The sequence below is a fragment of the Trematomus bernacchii genome, unplaced genomic scaffold (assembly GCF_902827165.1).
Source record: "Trematomus bernacchii unplaced genomic scaffold, fTreBer1.1, whole genome shotgun sequence".
Classification (NCBI taxonomy): domain Eukaryota; kingdom Metazoa; phylum Chordata; class Actinopteri; order Perciformes; family Nototheniidae; genus Trematomus; species Trematomus bernacchii.
The window spans coordinates 2,719,073-2,736,487 of NW_022987942.1; the positions used below are offsets into that span (position 1 = coordinate 2,719,073).

At 39.3% G+C, this 17,415-nt stretch overlaps 1 protein-coding gene across 2 annotated transcripts in view; it reads right to left on the bottom strand.

Annotated features, from left to right (window-relative positions):
- Positions 1-17,415, bottom strand: part of grik2 (glutamate receptor, ionotropic, kainate 2) — a 274,277-nt gene that overhangs the window by 40,739 nt on the left and 216,123 nt on the right. For both annotated transcript variants that reach the window (XM_034115672.1, XM_034115673.1), the window contains exon 14: positions 195-420. In XM_034115672.1, the coding sequence (XP_033971563.1) occupies positions 195-420 (226 nt within the window). The remainder of the gene's footprint in view (positions 1-194; positions 421-17,415) is intronic.

The window sequence follows — 17,415 nt, forward strand, 5'->3', positions numbered from 1 at the left end:
AGCCAGTGGGTCAACTTGGCTACTACGGATATATAAAGGACCCAAAGGAATCATAATTCAAAAAGGACATCCTGCTGTTGCCTGCAACATCTCATTACAACGCATAACTGATGATAGGTTAATGCATATGTAGGGTCTGTTACAGGCATTAGCTTTAGCTTCAGGAAAACATGTCATAACTGCAGCATACGTACCCATTGGGGTGCCCACCCCGTAGGCTTTGGAGTCAATGAGGCCTCCGATCTGCGTGAGGTTGCAGTTGCGCTGGGTAGCAAACTCTATGGTGGTGGACTCCATGAGGAACGCGTAGTCCGAGGTGAGCACACGGTGGATGCCCTCCTCGATGTCCTTCACCATCACCGAGTGCCTCCGACTGCTCATGAACTCCCACATCTTATCATACGTGGAGATCTTGGTTTTCTGTGCGGAGACAATGGCATTGTGAGTAAATAAATAAACCCTAAGATCATCGTCACATTTGAATTCATTGTAAAAGATATACTGAGTTTCCATAAATGTAAAGTTCTATGCTGGAGGTTAATGAAGAATTATTTTTGCCTCTGCAGTTATTATGTTCAGAGCGAATTTAGAAGCAGGCGAAGCACTCATTTACATACTGCCAATGTATGCAGCTCTATCAAAACCATTTGCATTTCAATTATTTTTCCAAATTTCATTAGGAAAACACGTCATATGCTCCAGAAAAAAAGAACTTTTTTGCAGCTACAGCAGAGCTCTATGCCTTCTGTCTGCCTCAGTCATTACAATGTGTGAGGGGAATATAGAAATAGGTTGTGTGTTTTCTGTATGACCGTTCATCTCTCTGTCTGTGCTGCTGCTATCACCTATAGTTAGGATCAGCAGCGGTGTTGTCAGCAATCGTGTGCTTCACTTTCTACACCTGTAATCACGGAGAAAAATCCAAGAGCGCATTACTCTCCAGGGGAGCAGATTTGAAGGCATTTTTGAAGCCATTTGAAACCTAATTAAGTCACATCTTCAAGGTCCTGCCCGCCATTATTGTGTGTAATGACTTTTTGTGGCTGGTCGATATTTTAGATCAACTGGGTGATTTGCGGAGTGCCTATCAGAATCTTTTGGAGTCACCCTTGACAAATCAGGCGATTGAGCATGCAAGCTTTAGACTGCTGATAAGGCGCGAGCAGTGGCTGTGAATACACGGAGAGCCAGATTACCACCTACACTCCAGGCACCGAGCCGAGGAGGGCTCCGAGAGCTGATTACACTCACAAGAGATCTTTGAAAACGCAACGAGTACACACGATGTCAGACCAAAATAGTAAACAAGTCCAAGAAAATCCATCCATAGCATTTCAGAATGTGCTACATCCTTTTTAATTGATCAGAATATTCTAGCTATAACAAAAAAAGTACTCAGTGTTTGTATGTCCTGTCCTCTTCTTACACAATTTCTAATTTCTGCTGGTTTACCTTGTCATCAAATTGAAGTGGCTGAAGGTAAGCATGCTTTCAACCTGTAGATTTTACACATGCATTTAAGTTTTTCCTGTAACGCAGTCACTGTTCTCAAGAGCTGTAAGGCCCCCAGCTGTATGTTCGGCAGCAGTGAGTCATGTGGGGTGATGGGGAGAAAAGAACAAGCCAAAACCCCCATCAGCCTCAGTTAGATCAACATGGTGGTGAGTAATACTCTCTATTACAGTTTGGGTGAACTGTTGCATTGTGTTTTAACTGGTTCATGCCATGTAATTGCTAACACTTATGACATATTCTGCTCACTTTCAGGTTCATATCTGTATTTAGTGTCTTTACTGGGACATGTCTCCATGCTTTAATGTTCAAAAAGTTATTTAGTTTTCCCTCTACTGCAGCACCTCTTTTCCCCCTCTGTCTGAAACCAGACCCCAGTCTGCTCTGATTGGTTAGCTGGCCGTCTCTGTTGTGATAAGTCAACCGCTTAGATGTCCCGCCCCTTAGCCTATCACGTACAATGTGTTGGAGCACGAGTTAGATATTGATGTCACTGTGTTACAGAAGTAAACAAAGGAGTCCAATGGAGGCCTTTCAGACAAGGGGGGAGTGTGGGAGAGAATCTCCCTCTGGAGGGAACACAGGGATTTTAGCCTTTGAGGACCATTTACATGCACAAACATAACACACTACAGGAAAGGGAACACCAGTGGCGTTTTCTCCCGGAGGCCAAGGGAAGCCAGGCTTTCCCTGTTTTTTCGGATTGTAGTTATAATTTAAATAAATAAATAAAAACACTTTGTTTTGTTTCGATAATTCTCCTTTGCTGTGTGTTGCTGCCGGCCCGTCTCTCCCCCACTCTCATTGAGTATTTTACAAAGAGTGAAACAAACAGCGCCCCTCTAGATGTTATGGTGAAACAGTAGATTGCATTCACTGTTGCGAGAGGAGGCCAGCCGAATCGGGCTTCCCTTGGTGAAAAAAAATTGAGGGATTGACCAATCAGATGAGGCCCACGTGATGCCCCTGCCAACCTGTGATTGGTCAGGGCCATGCCAAGGGAAGCCTGGCGGCTAGCGATTTGATTGGACACTGCCATCCAATCAAATCACATCAACATCAGTTTTACTACGTACTGTAGTACTGTAACTGTCATCACCGCCGTTTGAAATTATCAAGCAAATGAAGCATTATGGAGGGTGGAGATTTGGCGTACTTAATCAAACATAACTTTACTAAACTTCCGCTACAGCAGCAACTCAAAATTAAATCAGATGACAGCCCACACTCGAGCTGTGTACACAGAGGAAAAAGGGAGCGAATCGGACGTTCAATGAGGACAACTATGTCTGCACGGAGTGGCTAACTGGAAGCGCTAAACTTCAGCATCTATTTTGCTGGCCATGTCTTCTTTTTGACAAGGATTCGTGCTCCCTGAACAATCCTTGGGCAACTTCAGGATTCATCGACCTTGCCAACTTGTCACGGGCAATTGAGAGGCACGGTAAATCCAAAAATCACATAGATTGTGCTGTGAAATTAAAGCTTTTTGGACGCGTCAGGATTGACGAGGCTCTGGATATAGCAAGAACCATTAGCACAAAGAAGCACAATGAACAAGTAAAAAAGAACCGGGATATTCTGAGGAAACTCATCATTGCTGCCCTGTATCTTGCGCGTCAAGAACAAACATTCAGGGAACACAATGAGGCCGCTGGCAGCTCTAACAGGGGCAATTTCGTGGAGCTGGTACGTGCATTTGCAGAGTTTGACACTGCACTTGCGGAGCACTTGGGATCGTCAACAGTCTTCAGCGGTATGTCAAACACCATACAAAATGACATCATTGAAAGCATAGCTCGTTCTATCCAGGATGAGATTGATAAAGAAATACACATTTCTCCTTTCATTGCTGTACAAGTGGATGACACATCAGACATTTCCAATAAGTGCCAACTCACTGTCATCATCAGATATGTGAATGAAAAAGGCAGTGTGTGTGTGAACGTTTTCTCTGGTTTTTTGATGTCAGCTTAGAAAGAGACGCAAAAGCTGTAACATCAGTTGTCATGAGAGCCATCGGGAACTACAGTCCAACAAACAAACTGATTTGTCAGACTTATGACGGAGCAAGCTGCATGAGTGGACAGCACGGTGGCGTTCAGGCTTTAGTGAAAGCACACTGCCCCAATGTGCTATTCATCCACTGTTATGCTCATAAATTAAATTTGGTTTTAGCACAAGGCACAAACAACATTCAAGCAGCCAAACAGTTTTTTGCCAATCTTGATGCCTTCCACAATTTTTTCTCATGTTCATGTAAGAGATCAGCATTACTGTGTGAAGTTGATCGAGCTGTGCGTGTACCAGGGGGTTCTGCTGTGAGGTGGAACTTTAAAAGCTGCGCGGTACACGCCATCCACGAAGGGCGCGGGTCGCTCTGTATCGCTTTCGACAAGATAATGACAGAGCCGGGATGGGACAAAGAGACCATTGCACAGAGTGCTTCATTGAAGCAAAAACTTGAGGATTTTGACTTCACCTTCCTGCTCGGGGTCTTTCAGTCCACACAGAACCACTCTTCAAAGTAAGACGGTGGACATAAAAAACGCCTACTGATACTTTGATGTGAACGTAAAACTTTAAAGGTCTCCTGATTTACTTTGTGAATGAATGCTTCTTTTTTATTTATTACCGAATCTGCACTGCGCATTGAGCGGCTGGTATTGCATTTTGTGGGGGAGGGGGTGTGTCTGCATAAATTAATAAGAAAATGCTTAAATTAATAAGACGAGAGAGTTTTGGCTGGAGAGTGCGTGCGGACCTGTCGGTTAGATAACAGGCGTGTGCAAGTCCTGCATCTGTGTGATACAAATGTGTGTAAAATGATACTGGGCGCTGTAATCACTCATCTGGTTACGTTATTGACCACCCCCCCCCAACCCAAAAAAATGGGCTTCCCCTAAATTTTTCCCCACGCCACGCTACTGGGGAACACCCCAAAAACCATAATAGGGCCTCTTTAAGATTGACAGAATATGGCGTCTTATCCTTTAGTCCTCACGCTGTATACCTTGAACCCACAATATTAAGAGAACTCTGTTGTTAAATGTGCAGATTACCAACATCAGTCAGATTAAAAACAATAGGGAGGCTTCATTTTAGCAAAGTTCCCAAAAGCAATAGTCAGCATCCCCACAAAAAAATATCAAACTTGTATTGGTTTGTGCCATCCCACATCACAAGGGACCAGCAGTGGGGGATAAAGAATCAGCAAAATCGGGGAGGTGAGGTCCTGCAGGTCCAAAAGGATAGGAAAAAACAATACCCATCCTCCCAAAATCAGCCTGTTCAGCTGCTACCATCTGGCAAGCTGTCGTACCACCGATCTACAGAGCAGATAAAAGTTGCTGTCAAATATCAGTCCCTCCATTTTACTATCATTTTGGTCAAGATAATCGTTCCTTGTTGGACATTGATCACTTTTAATATTTCATCCCTCGGGACCAACATGTAAAATCACAACTGGTAAGGCTCGACCAATAGCGGAATTGTCAGAATATTGTTATTTTTTACAGTTTCTATTGTAGTAAATCAAGAACTGTTCAATCTTTATCTTTCGGTCATTTAATGTTGAATACCTTCTAATTTCAAGTCAAATCGGATTTATTATATGATATTTATTTTCTGAATTCAACACTACCTAGCTGCACAGATATATATATATATATATATATATATATATATATATATATAGCTCATAGTGGCCTTTTGTTATATAAACAGCCTCTTCAGCTCCAGCAAACTAGTTCAACTGAAGTTTTCAGCCAACAGCAGCACTTTAGAGTAATGGGTTACCTGCAGTAAGCAGCAGAAATATAGGCCAACTATCATTTTAACCCAAAGTGATTCTCTTTTAAACCGAGTAATGCATAACAAAGTGATATAAGTGGACCAGGACAAGTGGAGCATGGCAATATTCTACACACTTGATGTAGTCCGGAACAGTTTAATGTTTCAAGTTTTGGTTTGAAATTAGCTAAAAAGTGTCTTTTACAAATCAACTCAATTGAAAAAAGTGTAACTCTGTTGTCATTCAACCCAGTCTCACGGCATTTCGTGTTATAGTCACAACATGTAATCTATTGATTCGTGTTCACCAACACGATTTTTCTATTTTTTTCGTGTCACACAGAACGATTTAAAAAGCAATGTATTTCTATTGGTAGTATGTTTCGTGCCTGCACCACGTCTTTTTGTCCGGTCGGGTCTTGGAAGACCGGAAGCTGTGTGGTTCATAAAAACATTTTCTTACTCAATATCAAGCCACGATTATGTTTTTATATTTAATTCTATAATGTCTGACTTTTTTTGCCGTCAGTGAGGAAAATAAATGGGGCTCAGAATACTGCATTTATGGGACATTTCGATACACACCCACTGAACTGATTACCCAAGATCCTCAGCTATGGTTGAAGCTCGGTGATTGGATGTTTTAGCCGCAATGCACGTTGGGATATGGTGTTTATGCGATATGAAATCCGAAAACATAAAAAAATAATAATACTTTATTCCGAGTGTGCTTGCTTTTCTCTTTGAAAGTCATCACATAACGGCATTGTAATACACGGTTCGGCTGCATTAAATATTACACATCTGCCGTAGTTCTCTATTTATAGACAGGTGTGCACATAACTTTTTGAGTGAGTTACTCAGATGAGTACCAGGAGACAGCGTTTGGTACTCACCCCACATGAAGCGTGGTGTTAATAAGTGCAGTCTTCCTCACTGTCCTCCTCAGTGTCTCCTTCACTGTCCTCTATTTACACTTCTTGCATGCTAGATGATGAAGATGATGAAGATGCACCTCCCTGTCTCTTTGTAAGCCTCCAATTTGCTTTCTCCAAAACTTGTTGCCAAAACTGTGAAGTCCTTGCATTTCCTGATGCCAAGTTGAAGGATCAAATACTAAGAAATTATCACATGACTTGAAGTCATATCTGATTTCAGAGGTGGGAAGTAACAAAGTACACTTATTCAAGTACTGTACTTAGGTACAATTTAAGATACTTGTAGTTTACTTGAGTATTTCTATTTTATGCTACTTTGTACTTCTACTCCACTACAGTTCAGAGGTAAATCATGTACTTTTCTTCCACTACATTTATTTAATACCTTTAGTTACTTTACAGATGTGGATGAATGATGTGAAAATATAATCAAGTGTTAAATCAGACTTTAGTTCCACCTGGAGTAAATCCACAAGCTACCTTGCAGTATACAAAGTCATTCAAACTAATTTTTAAACACTTTAATGATCAATAATTATAAAACATATCATATACATTATTATGAAATGGACCAATCTGCAAAATGACTACTTTTACTGTCGCTACTTTAACTAGATTTTGATGATAATACTTTTCTAATTTTACTTGAGTAACACTTCTTCCACCTCTGTCTGATTTCAAACTCTTCCATTAACAGCCTGAGTAAGTTTGCAGCTGTGTGTTTTACTCCACTTTGTTGTAAATAAAACTGCAGCAGCTTGACCACAGAGCGTGAACGTTGTGATCAGCTGATTTTGCGCAGTTCTCCAGTGTGTGCGCGGGGCACAGAATGTGCACAGGGGAGTCTCCCACCGCAGCCAGTTGACGTAGTTTTGGTACAATTCTGTTGTACACACCGACGTTAACAGCAGCTCCGTCTGTGCACACGGCGACCAACTCTGTCGTCCAGTGATCTAAGCCTCTGCCTCCTGTGAAGCTTCACAGGTCCGTCGGTTATGTCCTGCGCGGCACGGCCAGCACCCAGTTCAATCAGTCATAGAAAGTCTGAAGATTTTAGCAGGGAGCGAAACGGCAAAGTGGCTGCTTAATGTCTTTGTTTTTTTTGGACATGTCTAATAATTTACTCCACTGAGTATTGACAAGAAACATGTGTAGGCGAAATATGTGTTTTGTTTTGATGACCTATCAGGTACGCAAAGGCGCGTTGTGACACAAGTGACGTTACGCATTTCAGATTGTTGCCGCGCATGCGTACCTGCGTACCAGTTATGTGCACCCCTGTTTATAGAGCCCTGATGAGAAGACTTCTGGACAAACTGGAAGAACTGCCACCGAAACTGAATACGTGACGTGGATCATAAATATATCAGCAACCGCCTAGTGGTTAAAGCACGTTATTGAATTTTTTTGTTGAATATGTTATATTTGATGAAAAAGATATTAAGAGTACATACAAATAGGGGAAAGTAGAAGGTCAATGATAGAAATATAGAATATAAAATATCAAGAAGATACTGTAGTAATCTCTACAATAAAACAGTTTATTGCCGGATGTACAAAGATATTAATAGGAGGATGTGCAAAACAGACTAACTAAACTAAACTAATTAACCATTATTAAAACATTAAAGAATACTTTAGGTCTTCTTTTAAATAAGAAAAAAGCTTTGGGGGTATCTACAGATAAATATTAAGCCTGACAAAGTACTTAACGTCTAATATATTGCTTTCCTGCAAAGTTAACTATGTTGAAGCACTTATTTTAACTGATATTATACGTATTAATTATACTCTTATGTATGTAGATAGTATAAGAAATGTGCAGAATATGACAATGTAATGGTGGAGGTATACACACATATTGATAGATGTCTTGTAATGCACTGTTGAAGAACCTGCGACCCAAGTTTTTCATTCATTGCATAACTACACCGTAGTTGTGTATATGATATGTCAATAAACCTTAGGAAATCTTGAAAGGGGTGTGCAAAATAGCTATTATATACAGTTTTTAATGAACTATTAGTAGAGAATAACGAGTAATGAATATACTTTATAGGGATCTGCAGATAAATGGAGTTGGGGTGGACCCGTTCGAGTCCTATTTTGGATAGTCTGCCGTGGTTTCATTCCATTTCAAAGTGCTGTCTGACGCTCGGCGTAACCTTGGCGCACTGCCACTCCAACATCCAATCACAGAGCTTGAAGATTAATCACGGGGTTTGTCAAGCAAAGGGACTGTAGTCCCAAACGATAGCTGAGGATTATGGGTAGTGTAGTGTCTTCGGCCATCCTAAACTCAGACATTTTTTTTCTCCGAATCGAAGGGGAAAGCATTGTACACAATTTAAACCAGTCAATATTGCTTAATTAACAAGGATAAACTGATGTTTTTAGTTGACAGGGAGGGGAATACTTTCGGTTTTACTATGAAAACTTCGAGACAGGAAATACTGTTTTCACCCGAAGCTGGCAAGGCAACGCAATTTTGTTGATAGTTTATTTTGAAATTCAGTTCCTGACGGACGGCAAAAAAAAAACGAGATTATAGAATCAAACAAATAAATAAAAACAAGGATAATTGTGTGTTATTGTTGAGTAAATAACAGTATGTTATTTAGAAAAGAATAACAAATTAGAAGGAAAAAAAGATTACAAAAATACATATTTCAGTATTCTGAGGCTCTGAGCCCCATTTCTTTTCCTCATGGACGGCAAAAAAAGTCCGACATTATAGAATTAAAAAGAAAAACAATAATCGTGGCTTGATATTGAGTAAGAAAATGTTTTTATGAACCACACAGCTTCTGGTCTTCCAAGACCCGACTGGACAAAAATACATGTTGCAGGCACGAAACATACTACCAATAGAAATACAGTTCTGTGTGACACGAAAAAAAAAGGGGAAAATGGTGTTGGTGAACACGAATCAATAGATTAAATGTTGTGACCATAACACGAAATGCCGTGAGACTGGGTCAATTTAAGTGATACAATTGCTTGGCGGAGGTAATACGTTATGAATGCAGACTTTAAGAGTTGTAAAGTTCTAACATTAATTACAGTAACCATAATCAGGGTCGAAGAAAGTCTGAGCTGGATTTATTTTATTTTTACGGTTTTTCATGCTCTCAATGCTATGGGTTTGAAGTGTTCTCTTGCTATTTGCCAATGCTAGCTCTATAAAAAAACTGGTAGAATTCACTTATAGTTCACAGCATTCTACTAGCTTTCTATTTAATCCAGAAAAACATACATTTACATTCCTGGAAAAAACCTACTGCCGATTCAGAGAAATATCCTGCATGCCCTTTCAGACCGCTATACCATCCATCCACAGCAAATGCAGCTCATCTGTAAGCTAGACATTTATTGTTCTATTTGCTTCACTTCTCTGAGCTGTGTGAGTAAAGGGGGGAGTGGGTTTGGGTCAGCAAGTCCTGAAACATCACGTAACAGCTTACAGTAGCTCAGGAGCCCACTTTCTGAGCAACAGTGCAGAGTCAACAAAAGAACAAATCAAACTAAAGCTGGGCTCCGGGACCCCCGGGAGCAAGAAACAAAAGTGCACACTAATCATCTCGCTTCTGTTCAATCAAATAGCAGACTTAAAGAGGGCAGACTCATTCAACATGATAATGTTGTTAGAGGTGCAGGGCTATATTTACTGTATGATATTCATCAAGAAGAGCGTGGGCTACTGCATTAGTTCTTTAAATACAAGCCTGAAAATGTAGACACTACATGTTGAATAACTAAAACACACATTTTCTTTCCATCATGGTTTTTTCCTGTAATTATGAACCCAAAATAGCCAAATGTAGGAAACACAGTGCCAATAAAAAAAGTGTTTACATTCGAACAAAATCACTGCTCCATTTAGGAATTTAAGAAATTGTATATGACGTTTTTTATCAGTAAATTACCATTAAATCCACTTCTAAACTTAGTTGAATAAAATGGTTGTGCACATAGATGGCATCATGTTAACTTCTGGTCCTAATTTATTGCATTGCCTGTTGCCTTCCACCTCACAGCATATAGCAATATCCAGTGGCGTTTTTATATGTACAAAAGTGGTGGGGCACAAAAAACTTAGATGTCTATATATAAGCTTCTGCAGTGACGTGCAGTGAGGTTCATGGCTGGTGAGGCACTGGCACTGACTCTTCAGGTTTACAAATATTATATTTTGACCTAAACCAAAATATAATATTATTTTCAAAAGCTTTTTTTGTCTGATGCTTCGATTAATTTTAAACAGACAGTTCAACAAAAGGATACCCAAAAAATGTCATTTTATCATTTAAATATTGAATTGTTCTCTCTTAGTAAGATCCCATTTTCAATAAAATGGCGGTCTTACCTTGACTTGAAGATGAAGTCCATTTGCCTATCCTTCTGGACAAACATTTCTATTACTTTTTTGTAAAAGTCCTCCTTATGTTCTTGTAGTTTCAAAAGTCTATCATAAATCTAATCCATAGATTTATGATAAAAAAATTATATAAGTAGGGTAGACATGTGGATGTTATCCGGCTAATCAAAACGTGCATTTATCTAACAGGTACGTTTCCCACAGATCTTATTTCGAGCTATTTTCTAAAATCCTATGGAGAAACCTCATTGCTTTTTTGTGCTTACTTCCTGGTTTTAGGACGCGCCATTGCAGCTCTCTCGTCTCCTCTTCACACAGCACACTTTTCGCGGCACACGTACTTACAGCCAATCAGCTCTGAATGATTTGAGATGACGTATGGTGGGGATGGTAGCTCCATGCCCCTCTGGTCATTATTTTTTTGCCACACACATTTCATTACAAAATACTCTGAGCATGCGCAGTGAAGTTTTTACAGTCACCGTTGACTTCACAGCGAGAGGAAGGGGCATAATCAGGTTTTGTCCCACATGGCTCTAAACAGCTCAATAGGCACACACTGTGACTGTAGACACACTAATTAGAAGAACACAGACTAAAACAGCAATGTACAGACGAATCAGATGATTAAACATGATCTTAAAATATATTTTATATATTTTTTTATTTATTTTTTTGCATTTTTGTAATCATTATTTGTAATACTTTCTGCTGACACTAGGTGGGGCTGTGCCCCACCTGCCCCTAATGACCAGTCGCCACTGGCAATATCACACAGTTCTGTGAATGCTCGGTTAGCATTAAGAGAGATGCAGGACCAATATCTCATATGGGCCGTTTGTTTCTGAGTTTGGATGCTCTTTAATTACTGAAAAAGATCTGTATTGTTTTACAAGCTTTGTAGGGTTAAGTATTCATTGTGTGCAGAATTTAGAAAAGAGAAAACCCTGTCTTATTATTACACCAATTCACAGCTGATCAGGTCTACAATAACTTCAATCCCATCGTCATCCCATCTATTGTTTGTTTAGCCGGTTTACTGTTATATTTTAATCTGGAAACGCCTGATTTTTCTTTTTTTTGGTGATCTAATTCAAACGTATTTCATTAACACTAAAATATTTGTATTTCTGCTTTCTAAGGTCATCAATGACATCATGAAATGAACCAAGTTCAGGGCTTTTTTATTCAGTTTAATATCTTATTTTGATGAGTATTGGTTTAATTTGTAAGGCTTAAAGAGGTTCTTGAAAAGTTGTGTAGAGTTGTAATGAGTGGTGTATTGCATATATTTACCAATACGTGTTGCTATTTAAAGGATTTATGAAATTAAAGATGGTTTTGTCTTAACTGATGTGTTTTACATTTTAATTTGATCATACATTTGATCTTACTTACACATTTGTGCACATAGGGGTAACGTTTGGTTGTGTGTGTGTGCATTTGAATTGCCATCAAGACACACACTCTGTTGGTCCTTGTCAACACGGGGAGCCGCTGCTTGTCAAAGTGTTTTGCATATTTTTTCAAAGGGCCGTAATCAAAGGATCCAGAGAGCAGAGGGAAGTGTTGCTATGTTATTGTCAGCATAAAAACTGCTTTGCTTTTATCAAATATTCTCTTACACCATATTTTACACAATCTGTTTATAATACATTGAACACAATAGATCTATAAAAGGAACACCACTATTTGTTGCACTTTTAAAAATAAAATGTACTATTAAAAAAAAAACTTGAATAAAACAAATATTGACTATATTAAATATGTATATGATAGTCTAATACTGATTATCATGATTGCTTTTCCAAACAAGTTACGTGGCTCGTTATTATATATTTATTGTATAACAGTTTTACATTTTTTGAAAACCAGTGTAAAACAGATTCATTAGAGCATACAGCACAATCTTTCTCTACATCCATGGGATATTATATTTTTTACGCCAACATCATTACCAATAATAAAAGGGGTAATATATCCCTGCTATCTAAAAATGGCAAATCAACATTTATTCTCTCCCTCTTGGTAGCAAACAATAATTGGTTCGAAACAAACATAGCCAATGGCATAATCAATAATAAAACAGCTGAAAATTGAAATCTTTTATATCGTTCCTATATTTCCATTTATGCACTTTTATCCTTCATGGATAACAGCAATGCAACAATAGGGAGGAGATTTATGAGGTAAATACGGTCAGCCAGGTTCAAATTGGTAAATTACTTCTTTTTAGATTTGTGATTGATTTTGATCAGCAGAAGCTCTGATGCATTTTCATTGGTTAAATGGTTTCATTGGTAAAGTACCAGTATACACCTCTGACTAGCTTCTTCACAACAGCAATGGCAGCTAGCTAGGCTAAAGTAAGATTGAGAGGCAGTGATACACTGACTAATTTCTCTGAAAAAATGTATGGCTATCCTTTTAGTCAATGTGTCGATGTGTCCTTGGGCAAAATACTTAACCCTAAATTGCTTCCTACGGCATGGTCAATAGTGTGTGTGAATGTTAGCTTACTTGAGCAGGTGGCAACTTGCATGTCTCTGTATAAATGCGTGTGAATGGGTGATTTATGATTTGCATATGTACAAAGCACTATGAGGAGTCTAAAGGCCCTTACACACGAAACTGACACCAAAGAACACGTCCCGACGGACCCGATTGTTGTGTCGCCTCACGTCTCCTGCGTCTTGGCCAAAAAGTCGCACTGGAACACACCGCAAAGACTTCAGCCGACCGCCAAGTAGCACGTACGCACTGTGCATGCGTGAGTGGCAATAACTCTCCTTACAAGCAAGCGGCGGTAGTGTGTATTCTTAATTCAAAAGAGGCAACCGGAAGACAGACTACGTGATATATACAAACAACAAATAGTGTGTTTTCACTCTCGTCCATCACAGACTGTTTCACATAACGACTTATAATCGAAAACATGTTTAGTGCGGTACTGGAAAATGAAAAATAATAGCCGTCTGTGTGTGCCTTCTTCACTTCCGTTTCGCTTCTCATGCACTGATTCGCTAAGCTGAACAGCCAGAGTGATTTCTTATGCCGACAGCCTCCCGATTCAACATGTTGAATCAGCGGCGGAAGGTGTCGGCACGGTTGAAAAGACACGACGGTGCTGGACACACCAATCTGAGTAGGGCGACAGGACGCTCATCGACGGCCAGACATCTATCGACGGCCGAAAGCGGCCCGGTGTGTCCGGGCCTTTAAAGACCGGGTAAAGTGCTTTATAACTCAAGTCCTTTCTTCATTTACTATTTCACATTTTCCAAGGCTTCCATTAAGCCCCGCCTCTGATCTCCTGCTGTTGGCTCAATACAATGAATGGAGAGGGAAAATAACTCTGGAATCAGCTTTTAGCACATTTGACAACTTTAGGACACTAATGATTCAAAAAGGGCTATACAAGTGTTCCTAATCGGTAGTTTATTTAGTTAAACATTTTTTTTTCGCAATGTAAGTCAACGGGAAAAAGTATTTTTGGGCCCATGTCGCCACTGACTGATACGGAAGTTGTAGTGCCTCCGTTTGGCCACTACTAAAATGTGCTTCCTGGGGGCTTGGTGCACTTGAGCTGCAATGCCAACTACTTTGGGCGCCCTTGCTTTTACCACACCCATCTTCAATCCTTCATTTGAACTCGAATACAAATCTGTAAAGTTTTGTGGCTGCATCTTACACTTGACACACAGCTATACAATTTCCTGTGCAGTATGTGTCTCTAAGGAGCCAATGCTGCCGTGATGACACAAAAACTCATTTGTTACTGAGTTGAAATGGGAATTTACAGAAAATAAAAATACCAACAGTCCCATCTGGGATAACTGCTATGAAAGGAGACTGACTTGGATTAAGCGTTAACTCATATAAATGCACATTTTAGTATTATTATTTATGGATGGATCATAACATCTTGGCATCATACAGCCATGAGCTCGAGCAAGTCAGAAATAAATGATTATTTCCCTCCCCCCCCCCTCTGCTCTCTCACGTATCAAGCACATCATCCCAATAAGCTTTATGTGTGCGATTTAATCACCATGCTGGAGGTGTTCCCCCCCATTTGTCTCATGGCTAATGCAAAACAATTGATGCTTGTACAGCCTGGGGACATGCAGCTCAGTGCCACGGCCATGTGAGGGACTACTGTCTCTGCAGCAAAATATAGTATACACAGAAGGTGAAGAAACAGCAACCTCTTTTGTAAGAAGTGATTTTATTAGCTAACAAGCAAGACACAGCAGTGGTGTGTGTTTGCTTATTAAATTATTCAGTGTTATTGTAGCAATCCATAGGGAATGTCCCTGTTCGAGACGAGTGACAAGCCTCAATGCTTCAGAGACTATCCCGCGCACAATCTCCATAATTATCCACCATTACACTGGTATTTTGCAGCAGAAGTCAATAATTACAAAAACATTAAGTATTTTGTCTTCTTTTCCTGGCTGTGAATAGTAATTGTTATGTGTGGACACATCCTTTTGTGGTTTTTGTAACAACCAAACAGAGAAGTTGTTCCTGATTGGCTGGTGCATGTACATTATTATCACACAGTGGGGCTTCAGCACCTTCATGCATTCATGTATGAAAACAGCTACCTGCTTTAGTTGTTACTTGGCAACATTTCTAGTTATAGTCCACTCTGTTGCATGCAGTGAAAGGTGTAGTGCTGAGCAGCCTGCTACAAATAAATATGGGGCACTATTTTTCCTTTATTGTTTTTAAATGCCTTTGTCTGAATGTCTTTCATTTTTGTAAAGCACCTTGAATTGCCTTGTGTTGAAAGGTGCTATATAAATAAACTTGCCTTTCCTTGCCTATTGCATCATCAGTTACAAAAAAAGGATACTATAATGAGTATGTTTAAATTGTATTGTTATAGTTTGGCATATTGAATGTATTCTGAGTTTTGGAATATTCATACTTATTCTCTTTAGGACGCTGGGTCTAACCATGGATGTATAAAGAGAACTAAATACAACGTTGGAGGCGGGGCGCTGCTAAAACATATGAAAGTTGTTCAGTGACGCATCAAGCTAGTTTAGTTTAGTTTAGTTTAGTTTATTTATTTTTTTCGAGCGTGTAAAACCAAAGAAAATACAAATGAAACAAAAGGTGATACAGACATGATACAGTACTATACAAATGAATGCAATAACAAAACGAAACATTTAATTAATAATTGAATAATCTGTAGTATCATTGTCTGATATCAATAAACAATAAACAACAAAGCTTTAGCTAATTACACGTCCGAAAAGGGGTCGGAAGAAGTTTACACTTATTTAATCCGACCCCTTCTCCCTTTTTTATTTATTTTTTATTTAATTTTAATATATGTTAACATACAATATAAACGTATACTTATAATCTTGAATAATTTATATAATCATTCATATAATATATACAGGCAAGTTAGGACAATGGTCTCTATATATTTAAATATATATACATACACAAATTCATACAAACACAAATTCATAAATAAAATACAAAACAAGAATATAAACAGTTATGGTTTAGCAGTTTCATCCCTGTACCTTGTGAGAATTGTGTCTTTATACCTCTTTTTGAATAGTTTTATGTTTGAACATCCCTTTAGCTCCTCACTCAACTTGTTCCAGATCTTCAAATGTCTAAAAATGCTAAAATGTCTAGTGGAGCACGCAGCACGCTCATGAACTGTTCGGCGGAGCCTCGCAGCGGAGTTACTGCGGAGCGCATAAAGCAAACCCTTCACGCGATAGCAGAGTGAACAGGGACGGGAGGGTTAGTTAATCGATCGCAGATGGCGTTGTGCTCGCGGACGGATAAAAAAAGATTAAACCTAAATGGGTCGCGAAAATATACTTCGGCGGAAGTCTATGTGTGGGAAACCCTGAGATGGCTGTTCCCGGGGGTTAGACCATAGTTGCTGTTGCAAAACTTGAGCTAACTGTTAACTGTAGCTATATTATTTCCAGAGCTACCAACAACTCTACGCCCAGAAAAACAGCCTCCAGGCAATTTCTTTAATGTCTTAAGTTTAAACTCTGGAATATCGTGCACATTGCACCTTGAAAATAACACAACACAAAGGTAACTCGCTTACAGGTAGTACTGTACAGCTTTTTGTGGAAGTATGTGCTTGGTTTACTCAGTACACGTACTGTATACCCTTTAGTATATTGGTAAGCCTTACTCACTATACATGTATACTGTTACCATTGAGAAGTTTAGATTCTGGTTGGCTGCAAGGTGTGCAATATCTCTTTGTATATAGAGAGTTCTAATGATTTCAGCAGTATGAAACTGAGAACCATCTCAGCTAAAGTATGAGCAGTAGAACCATTTTTTATTTGAAAATAGCATTTACTGCTGTGAAGATGCAGCCTGCGCATCTGAGGGACAGCGGCAGGCGAATGGAGAGAGGAAACATGACCATGGAAAATAAAGACACTGCTAAAGTGTGAGACAGACAATGGTGGGTAGGAAGCCTACAGAGGGAGGGGTAGACAGAGCGCTATTCAACATTATAATATTCCGGTGCATAATGCAGTCCTACGCAGAAACTTCCCATTGTTTTCTGGTTTCAAAACATCCATCAAACTTCATTGTATTGAGTCAGAAACAGAGACTCTCGCACATCTGCATGGTTATATACCACTGGAGGTAAATGTAAAAATATATATTTTTAAATGTATTAGAACCAAAGCTTTAATGATTTTCGGTTCCCTTCACAACATTCTCTTCGCTTTTCACAACCATTGGTAACATATATATTCACAACACACTCAGGAGGTA